The 10,806-nt window shown below is 42.7% G+C and overlaps 1 protein-coding gene across 1 annotated transcript; it reads right to left on the bottom strand.

Annotated features, from left to right (window-relative positions):
* Positions 1 to 1,233: 1,233 nt before the first annotated feature.
* On the bottom strand, positions 1,234 to 10,586 carry CNRIP1 (cannabinoid receptor interacting protein 1). The gene is made up of 3 exons (XM_054024392.1): positions 10,238 to 10,586; positions 8,587 to 8,731; positions 1,234 to 1,805 (listed from the first exon to the last, which is right to left on the bottom strand). The coding sequence occupies exons 1-3, from the start codon at positions 10,414 to 10,416 to the stop codon at positions 1,641 to 1,643; spliced, it is 489 nt and encodes a 162-aa protein (XP_053880367.1). The 5' UTR covers positions 10,417 to 10,586; the 3' UTR covers positions 1,234 to 1,640.
* Between the last annotated feature and the right edge of the window lie 220 nt (positions 10,587 to 10,806).

Consider the following 10,806-nt stretch of genomic DNA (forward strand, 5'->3'; position numbering starts at 1 on the left):
GGAATCTGTATCTGTACATACTACTAAGACAATCCTCGCTGCCTGGGTTCTAGCATGTGGAGTCAGAATTTCTCAGTAGTGACTAGTGATTTTTGGCACCCAACTTGAGACATTTTAAAGGGGCCTGATTTTCAGAACATGTTAAAACCAACCCTCTATGTCAGGTCCTTTCCAAAGATGTTTCAAGGTAGGTGCCTAAAATCACTAGTCACTTTTGAAAATCTTGGCCTTCATCTTCCCATACTCAACTTTAAAGTCAAAAGTAAAAGAAGCCAATTAGATGGCACATGCTCAGAAAAATATAGATTGTTTCCAAGTCCTTTATTAAAAAGGTCAAAAGTTGTGATTACAATTTACAGACATGATTTAAAAATTATTCACAAAGGGTTACAGGAACAACTAATATACCAGAGAGAGAACTTAACCCAGCAGAGATCGAAGGTGGGACAGTATAGTAATTTACCTGCTTTATTTATTGAAAGAAGAAATCTGAATCTACGTTCCCCTTTGCCTCTCAGCTGTAAACACTGGAAATTACATGTTTAGCACCTTAAGTCATGATCCTGCAACACTCATGCACAAGTGTGCACTGATGCACTTTACTTACAACTTGACTGTCCTTTTGCTGTTACATGTGTGAGCATTTGCAGGATCTGGGCCCTTCTTCAGAGATGAGTATTTCTGGCTGATATGAAAGTCTGGAGGTTTTAGTACAGTACAGTGATCACACCTCAAAAAATTCATTTCTTTTGAAAGATTCTACTGGTTTGAGCAATATTCCTGGTCTTAAAAAATTGAGACTACCACTGGAACTGATAATCTCGACGAACTCAGAGAACGTTAGGTGTGACCATTATATTTTGTTAGAGCAGTGTACGTGCTCTAAAGATATGTATCAGCAACATCAATAGATGTGCAATTATGCCTTTAAGACCACAGATTTATTGCTTTTTGGTATGTTTTGTTATGCTAATGGTTTTCATGGTATCTCTTGGTTTTTCAAAAATCACTTCAGAACTGGGGAACATAGCAAAACAATGACATTTTACCAAATTTCACAAAAGAGGAAACCCAGTCACAGCATATTTTACGACATTAACAGAAGAGGGAGACTCAGTATGTCTGAGTCTCCCAATATGAAAACGCAACTTCAACAGTGCAGTAGCCAATGTCCAAACATCCAGAACTTGCACTTCTGCTGTCTACCATGACAAGACGTAGACAAACATGGAGCATGTTTTAGGGACAACACAAATATAAATACAGAAATCATCACTAATATGAAGTTGGATCTGAATTTTACTAATGCAAGGTATTTCACCAAGGGTATTACATCCAGTGATACTGTTTAGTGGGTATTATCCACATCTTGTTGGCATCACAGTGTTTACTTTACCAAGGTGCCTGCAGAATTCCCTACTGCAAGGATGAAGAATACTGCAGATGCCATGATAAGTTTAAGTACTGTGAGTAGCAAGTGTCAAGGTTTAATGGCACCCACTGTATGTATAATTTAGCATGTTATTTGTACCACACGGGACAAAGCAACTGTATAGTATGCCTTTGTTAAGGCTTTGTGCTGGTTTAAAGGTAGATTTTTTTAAAAAAAGATTGTCCAGCAGTGTCCACTTTGCTCATCTTCAGTGGAACATCTCTTTGTTGATCCACATAAGACTGCGTGTCTCATTGGGTTTGCATTCATATTCGATGCTACCAAAGGCGTTTCCCCATTGGCAATGATTTCGTTTGTGGTAGTCATAGAATTTGACTTGCCAGACTGTCTCAAAAGTGCCGATGTCACTAAACTGCGAAGGACAGGGAATAAAGTTGTTAGTAAGCAGCTTAAATTTTCCCCCTCTTCCTCAATGCAATGTGCCCTCCAACTAAACTGCGCGTGTGAAACACTAATGTAAGGGTTATTCCCAAAGTAGCAAAATCAAAGATCTTTCAAGGTTGCCATAGTATCCTTCATGCAATGTTTAGTGCCTAAGCATAATTAGTAGTACATACAGGGCCTGATTCTCCCCTGCCTTGTCCCTCTGCCACTCATCTATACTTGTGCAAGGTGAGTGAAAGTGATACCATTCTGACCGGATACCATTTTATACCCACTTTCTGTAAGTGCAAGTAACTTCTGGGGGCAAGGCAGTGGAGAATCAGGCTTATAATGCTTTAAATGAGGATCCTGCAACACTTGGTGAGGTGATGAAAGCAGGTGATTATGCCAAATACATATTGTGTGAAATATATATTGCCAACATGAGATGTGGTTTTCCAGCATTGTGCAATGTACTGTGCTTGCCAGGAGATCTGAGGTTAGTGGGTTACCTGTGTACTTTGATCTGTACATAGAATTAACCATAATGAATTTCCTCCTTTTTGCTTTGCCTGCAGTCTCGAGTGTTACCTTATTTTTTCATTTGCGGTGCCATTCAATCTGTAGATTAATGCAAGTTATTACTATGCGAGCTATCTGTAGACTTTCCTTGGCTTCTATTCCACATTTTTATACCAAACAAGAGTGAGAGAGGCTCCCACTTACATTTTGCTATAATCACTGCTCATTGTGATGTGCTATTGAATCATAATTTAGGGACAAATGACAGAAGCTAGGAGATAGCAAAGTATATTCTAGCGGTTGCTTAGGAGATAGCGAAGTATGAGTGATTGGGTATGTTCCATTACAATGAAAGAGAATTGATTTCAAGTTGTATTGGACTTGGCGTTTGTTTATGAACTAACATTACTTTAAACAGGTTATTTAGAAATGAATGGGGCTACAGTAATAATAACTTGGAATTCCAACAGTAGGAAATATCTCATGTTTTCCCCCCAACCTCTTGCAAGACACCAGCAGAATACACTCGCATGAGAGGTACAAGGATTATCATTTTAATTGCACCTATGTAAATGTGGGAAATAATCCACTGACTTCAACTGAGGTCCTGCAGATTTTCACCAGCACAAATGACCTTGGAGGTTGTCTTTGAAATGTGGGTATGAGGGTTTGTACACGCCAGCTCTAGGTTCAACAGCGCATTATATTGGTGTATGTTCTATTTGCAGGAGACTAACCGCTGAAGTCAGTACTACTGCAATGGAATAAGTATTACTATGTTTTTAGTGTTCCTTTTAAAATATTCCTATTGCTCATTTTAATAATGACTCTTCTCCATGTGACGGTTTTCATTGCAATCATACATTCAGGAGCTGACCTTTGATCATCCACATACTGTATTCACCACTGGAAAGTCATCATGTAAATCCCTTTTCAGAATGACTCTTTCAGCCAGCCTGAAGAAGCAGAAGCTTCCGTGTCTACACCTGACCGATTACAGCTTATTTCCCGGTTGGGAGGGTTATTTTGCTTCTGCCTGCTGAGCAGTTAGTAAGCTGCCACTGCCTAACCTAAGGGACACATTTATTACCTCACCCACCTTGTTGCTGCGGAAGGGACACCTTTTCAAAAGAACTCTGCACCCAGCAATGCCCATTGGTAATTAGAATTTGTCATGACCATAATGGGAGCTACTGGGTTCTGAGTTCTTTTGACAATCGGACTTCAGTCATGGGTGTCGCCTTAATATCTGCACTATTACAGGAAGTCACAGAAAACAGTTACTGAGAATCTGAAGTTACTGTAGCAGCTCTCCCACACTCTCCCCAGTGGCTGTGTTCATTCCCAAGGAACGGACATGGTTTCAGCTACCCAGCCTGGGGGCCATTTGTAACCCAAAGCAGTAGAGGCTGAGAGTGCTGTGTAAGCACCGTGCTTAGCCCTGGGGAAAAGGACTGCCTCCTCCTGCTCAAGGAACCCCACTTACCAACCCAGGAATGGCATTGCTAGTGGAGGGAAGTGTCAGCCATCCTCATCTGAGAGGATAGTTAATCTGATGGAGAGCCTTGTGCAATGCACTAAAGGAGTTTGCATGTGTATTTGGGGGAGCAGAGAATGGTGGTGGGGGATGTCTGTGAACTTCCTTGGAGAAAAAAGTCAGTTGTAATACTGTTGATAGGATTAGATGGGATAGGCCAGGAAATAAGTGATGGGGGTATCGACTTCATAGCAACTGTATAGAAAAGCTGGACTGGAGAGATGTACAGGGAAAAGAATCCCTCCCCCCATCCCAAACCCTGCAGAACTACCCTGAATAGTCCTTATGATCTTAATGCAGCCCCACTGTGGGATTCCTGGGGAAGGATAGGATGATCTGTGGACGTTTTGGCCATGCTGTGCCCCAACCCAATGCGTAAGCACAGGCAGCACCATCTAGGTGGCTGAGCAATCGCTACATGGTTCCCCTAAAGTCCCATCACCCTGCAGAACTACCCCAGTTCCACCACCTAGGGACTCTCCAGGACTGCATGGTTAATAGTGGTAGCTAAAGTAAACTTAGAATCAGAAGGTCCTTTCCCTCTCTTGCAGGTATGTGCCATAGTTCTTTATGCAATCACCCATCCATGTGCTACAGGGCTCAGTAGTTAGTTATTCCCTCAATCCCTCTAGCTACCAACAATTAACAAGAGTTTAAGAAGTCACGTAACTGAAATTCGATATATTGTGCTCAAGAAATAACTTCTTGTTACCTGTTCTGAAAAAGGTTATCTTGGCTGATAAATTACTAGGAATTTTCTGGCTTTTACCCATTCAAATGCTAGTTTATGACTTGAGGCCCAGTCCTGCTCTCTTTATTCAAGCAAAACTGACTGCTTTCAATGAAAGTTTAGCTTGGAGTAAGGACTCTAGGATTAATCCCTTACAAGGTATCTTCCTTTCCTAGTGTGCATCAGAACATGACTTGTCTGCTGTAGAATTGGAAGAGCAGGGTAACCATCCACACAGGGATAAAAAAGGGTGGGGGTCGGAGGGTGGGAAAGAAATTAAAGCTGTATACAAGAAGGCCAATTTCTAAAACCTAGACATTTAAATTGGGCTCTATATACTGCTTAAGCACGCAAATGGACACAAACTAGTTTTCAGATTGGACTGTCTAAAGTTAAGTGCCTAAATCTCTTAAAGATCTACATACCTTTAAGCAACTAAATGCTAATTTAAACACCTAATTCCATGTTTAGATACCTATATTGAATACTTAGAAGCCTAAATACAGATTTAAGTACCCACATTTGAAAGACTGAGCTCTTTAGACCAAATCCTGAGAGGTGTTGAATAGCTGCTTACCAATTTCAAATCCTGTTGACTTCACAGTATCTCAGGATTTGATTCTAAAGCTGCTGTTTGAACAAATATTATTGCTTCATTTCAGTATCAAAAATCAGCCTTCAGAAGCCTGGGCCTCCTATCGGTTCATGTTAAAATATGTCCAAAGGAAAAATAAACTACTGGATTTTCAGGGCTCACAGACGTGCTGTGCTGTAGGAGTGAAAACTTCATGGCTAGCAGAATGGAGATACTTTATTCGGTGAAGTTTGATTCTTCGAAAGCATCATTTTCTCCACATTCTCTAAGGGGACACAGCAGAACACGACTGCAACACCTACTGATGGAATTTAGTGGACGTTGCCTTTGTAACTTGTACAGAAAATAATCTTGCATCTTAATCTTGAAAAGAAAATACATTCTCAGAATTCAGAAATGATGCTGGGCATTTGCTTTTCATGGGTAAATTCTCATATTAAGCAGGCAGTGGTATGTTGCAGTGATGAATATGGTACAAAGCACTTAAGGGCTAATGAAATTGCCCAGGAAAATAAAAGTGTATCTGCTATTACCTCTCATTATAAGGAGGTATCTCAAGTTAGGATATAGACCGCCGATGTTAATTACACATGTAGTTATGTGTAAACTATTTACAGTGGTGGCACGATTCTTAAATTACTCAATCTTTTTAGTATGTCACACTAGTAAATAAAAAAAAGTACTTGAAGTCTTAAAAATTTAAATGGGAATCTACTTAATTTAGTACAGTGCTCTGATAAGTGATTTCTTTGAGTGGGTATCTATATACCATAAATGGAAAGATTTTACTCTTTAGATGACTACATATATCAAATGAGTGTGTCTATATATAAATATAAATTCCTCTAAACAGATTTTCAAGGTAATCACAAATCAATATTTAAAACCACTTTGAAAACATTTCAATCATTATTGACATGAATTGACGGGGTGGAACCCCTGCGGATAGGGATTGCCATAGTAATGATAAGTGCAACAGAAAATGTAGCCTGAGCACACATCAGGATAGCAAGGGCAGAACTGCAGCTAGAAGTACAGAGAAGAGCAGAAATTTAACACTCTGCGCCAGATCCTCAGCTGGTGTTCATGGAGCTATGGGCAATTTCTTCCAGCTAAGGTTCTGCCCTCCCATCTTTATAGAGGTAAACAGTGAATACCAAGAAGACTCCACCACACAAACGTCTAGAAACCATATAGAACTTTTTCTGAAGAGACCTGTGGAAATCTACTGCTTCTCTGATCTTCCTACATTAAACTGACAATATACCTGCTCCCATCGTCATTATTTCACATTTAATTAACTCTTAAGGGTTCAGTCTTCTCATCCATCTGAGCAAGTAGTTGGAAATTTTACATTCCTTTGCAGTTTTCCTTTCAAACCAAGGTGAACTCAAAAAAGTCATGTGAAAGGTTTAATAAGCACTCAGTCAGGTTCTTTAGGAGGAAAAGCGTATGGATTTTTATTTACTGCACAAGCACTCCATTGATTCTGAGTTAGCTCAGGCTTCAGGAAACATCTAGTTCACACTGGGTGTGCGAAGAGGCTTAACAAAATCATTAGCATGCTCACTCCCATACTCATATTAATGGTAGTAGTAACTCGATATTCTTAAGGAATGAAGTTGGCTTCTGATTTGTAATAGTTTTAGCTTTCGCTTAATAGTCTATCAACTTTGAAGCGTGCTGCTTTACCCCAAATGCAGTGTAGAACAGAAGTGTCAGGATGCCTCAGTGGAATTTTTTCCTATGCACAATAAAATATTACAGCTAGGAAGCAACGTTGTTGGAAACCTATTGGTTGAATTCTGCTTTGCTGCTTACAACGTATGTACACTTTGCAGCCAGAGAAGGGAGTGCTTTGAAAGATTTAGAAGTGATCTATTCAGACAATTCCAAAGCCATGTATATGGTCTCCTGCCCCAAATTCTTCATCTGGAAATTGCTGGCTAGGTGAAAGGCCCCTTTGGGAACGGTGCCTAGCTAGGGAAGCTATGGAGCATTGTCAGATCCCCATAGATGTGTGAACAAGAATATTTAGCAATTAGGCTGGTCAGACCTCAAGGTTTCCCAAAATCTTTAAATGACATCTCTTCGTCCCCTGCCCCCAATTGCTTAGCAAATTTCAGTCTGAGCAAAAAAACCTGAGAGATGAAGCCTGAAATGGAAGTGTCTACCACATTCCATATCCTGCCATTATAACTGTTAATGGTGATTTTCCATTTGCACTACTGGGACTATAAAATGTTACTATGTGATCACAGCAAACTCTTCATATATGGTTTTTAGAAGTGTAACTTGTTTAATATGACTGTATCTGGTCTTGAAGCAATTACAACATGCATAATAGCACTCCTTTCCCTAGGCTTTTTATGTTACTGTCCTTGGATAATATTGGTGGGGCTGGTAACACCACCTATTATAAAGGGTGCCCAACACTTTCCATTATTAGACCCTGTGTTTAATTGCTCACAACTTTCCCAAACTTTAACAATTGCTTCATAGGAGTAGCAAAATATTTACTCTACAAGTCTGTATTTTATATACTAGCAAGATATTACTTGAAATATAAAGCCTCTCAAGGAATACATTATTTTGACTTAATTTGTTTATATCTAGGCGTCAAGTCCCACAGCCTTTAGACATGCAAAACGTAAGGGCAGCAGGATTGGGCCCAGAAGAGCAAAATAAAGCCCCCATCCTGCAGTCACATACAGCACATGCTTAATTTGATTTTTTTTTTTTTTGTAGTTCCATTGGCTTCAGAGGGAGAAATGCCATAAAGTTAAGCCAGTGCGTAAATGTTTTCAGCACTGGCACCTAAGAACCTGAGCACAAGGCGAGAACCCCATTGACCTCAGTAGGTGGAGGGGCTGGGTCCTCTCTGTGGATGTGAGAATTACTTAGAAGAATAAAATTGATTTTCCTTAAAAACAAGCGAGTATTTGTTATACCAGTGTCCACACGGAACATAGAGGGAAGGTGTGGCTATTTGAAACATGGTTTGTTAAGTTGGGGGCACTTTAACTCAGGAGCAGCTCAGTGAATTGAGCAATGCAGGGGGTCAGGTAAGGTCATCCCTTTGCAGTACTTCTCGGTGAGACTTGCAGGTTGCTGTGGCGAAAGTAACAGTGATTTCAGTGTGTGGTTCTGCTATGGCCTCTTTCACACTTTGCAAGGATATTATACGCAACATCTTAAAGTCTACACTTTAAAATAAACAATGACTGAGCTTTACGACAACGAGTCCTTTCTATGTTTTCCCATTTACCAGCTGCCAGAATCTCACCCTCCCCAGATCTGATTCAGTTCTTGACTCCATTATCTCCCTTGCCTCTGTACGCACTATAGTGTCCAGCATGTGCTGCCCATGCTCAGAGGGATGGTACCTGTATGTTGACCTGTAAAGGCTGTCTTTGCCCACTTTTGGTGTGAGGCACTCCTTCTGTATCGTAGATTCCTGTGTAACAGACGACCTGGGGATCTCTTGATTTCTCTTCCAGGGGGATGTTCACTCCTCCTATACCCATAGTCCTGAAATAGACAGGACTGAAGCAGTTTGAAACAACCCTTGACCCCAAAACAATTACAAACACAAACCCTGGACACTTGCTTTTATCACTCAAACTGATGAAATCAACATGAAGGTGGAGTGCTGTGGAAGCAGAGAAAGAATTGACAGGAAGGGGATGCAATGCATGACAGTTCGTTAGCAAGAGTCAGGCTAACTGTAACCCTAATAACGCGAGATTTGTAGAAGCGAGGAATGTGTGAGGCGAGTGGGAAAAAACTGTGTGAGAAGTTGTTGCGACCTTGTGTAGATAAGGTGTAGATAATATGGAATCTAGACTAAGAGTCTACATTAGCGAGCAAAACAAGATATCAGAATGACCTATGTATAAACAAAATGCAGCTGTTGCTCATTATTGTCTGTAACAAAAGGTATAAATGCTTGCTGTAATTGTTTACCTGTTGAGAGACCTGTTTAGCTCTCTCCCTCTACGCAATTGATAGAGAGATAATAAAGTATCTGATTTGCTGTACCCAAACAAAAAGTGAGAACTCTGTTATTCTCCGACAGTGCCCAGACACTGCACAGGCACAGTCTGGAAGGAGTGGGGTCACTCATGGGCTTTTACAGAGATTATATTCCATGCAGGAAAGCACAGAGACGCTTGTACCTGCTGTCTCTGCAGAGGCCTGTTTTAATAATAAGAATAAAAAAATTGTGCTGCTGACTCATTTTGGCTGATGGTGCCTGATTTGGCAGGCTGAGTAGTAACCCGGAGAAGAGACATGGAATATAATTCAAAGGTGAATTATTACAGCTGGGCGTTAGCCATTTTAATGGGCTTTTCAGCGTGAGGATCGCTTTTCCTGGATAGCTGTGCTTGTCCAGCCAGAGGCAGCGCCCAGCCCCCACCACACATCCCTTCTGCCTTCCCACTCCTCCACCATTGGCGAGCCAAAGGACTGTAGGGCTAGTAGAACCGCTTCTCCTTCCAGATCAAACACCGGGAAAACCCCAGGAGGGAGAAGTGGTGCAAGCCTAGGAGGCTTCTTAATTGGGCTGATGTCGAGGAAGCTGCCCCGTGAGGGTGGGGCTGGAATTCTCCTTCCCTATCTAAGGAAGGAAGATGTATCTCTTCGGAAAGAAAATACACACACACACACACACCCTTTGCAGCGATCCACTGTAATTACGCACACACACATGCACACACACATCCTTTGCAGCGATCCACTGTAATTACACACACACACACACACACACACACACACACACACACACACACACACACACACACAGAGCCTTTGCAGCGATCCACTGTAATTACAAAGGGAGGATGCTGAGGTTGCAGCCGGGGAGAGAAGCGCCCACCCAGACACAGGGCCCTCCAAGTAAAGGAGGGGACGACAATGGAAATCCTGCGCTGTCAGCTTGCCAGGAAAAAAATATCCGCCTTCTACAAATAGCCAGTGGGCAGGGGAGGGAGGGAGGCCGGGAGCAGCGACAGACCCGCAGTGCGGCGCACTTACGTGGCATGCACGACCCCCGGCTTCAGCACCACCTCGACCGTGTACTTGGCCCCTGTCAGGAATTTGATGGTCCTGTTCTGGTCGAACCGCTGCCCGTCCACCTTGAAATAGACCGGCCCGTCGTTCGGCTGGATTTTCAGGGAGACGTTGATTTTCACCAGCTTGGGGATCTCGCCCATGGTGTCCCAGCAGGGGCCGTGCGCTGCCCGGGACTGGAGCGAGCGAGCGGGGGATGGAGGGAGAGAGAGAGGAAGAGGGGAAAGCAGGAGGAAGAGGAGGGGCCGCGTCAGACCCGAGCCAGCCCAGCCCTTCCCAAAAGCAGCTGATGAATTTTTCTAATGGGGGGGGGGAGCATCTGCGCTGAGGCTCCCCCCACCGCCCCCCGCCCTTCCCTCCTCCCAGCCGGATCCCGGCGCCGCGCAACGGGGGCATTTGCAGCTGGTCACATTTCAGCCCGTTTCCAGGGAATTAAACCGGCCCTGATTGCACCCGCCGTAATCCACTTTTCCTGCGGGAGGGGCCAGGCCGCCCTCGCCCAGCGAGCAGCAGCCGGCGCGGCAGGAGATCGG

The sequence above is a fragment of the Malaclemys terrapin genome, chromosome 3 (genome assembly GCF_027887155.1).
Source record: "Malaclemys terrapin pileata isolate rMalTer1 chromosome 3, rMalTer1.hap1, whole genome shotgun sequence".
Lineage (NCBI taxonomy): Eukaryota > Metazoa > Chordata > Testudines > Emydidae > Malaclemys > Malaclemys terrapin.

Coding starts and splice junctions, on each gene's coding strand:
- CNRIP1 (XM_054024392.1), bottom strand. CDS start 10,416: ATGGGCGAGATCCCCAAGCTGGTGAAAATCAACGTCTCCCTGAAAATC. Junction 8,732..10,237: donor CCGGGGGTCGTGCATGCCAC/GTAAGTGCGCCG, acceptor TGTCTATTTCAG/GACTATGGGTATAGGAGGAG. Junction 1,806..8,586: donor CTTTACAGGTCAACATACAG/GTACCATCCCTC, acceptor TGTCCTTCGCAG/TTTAGTGACATCGGCACTTT.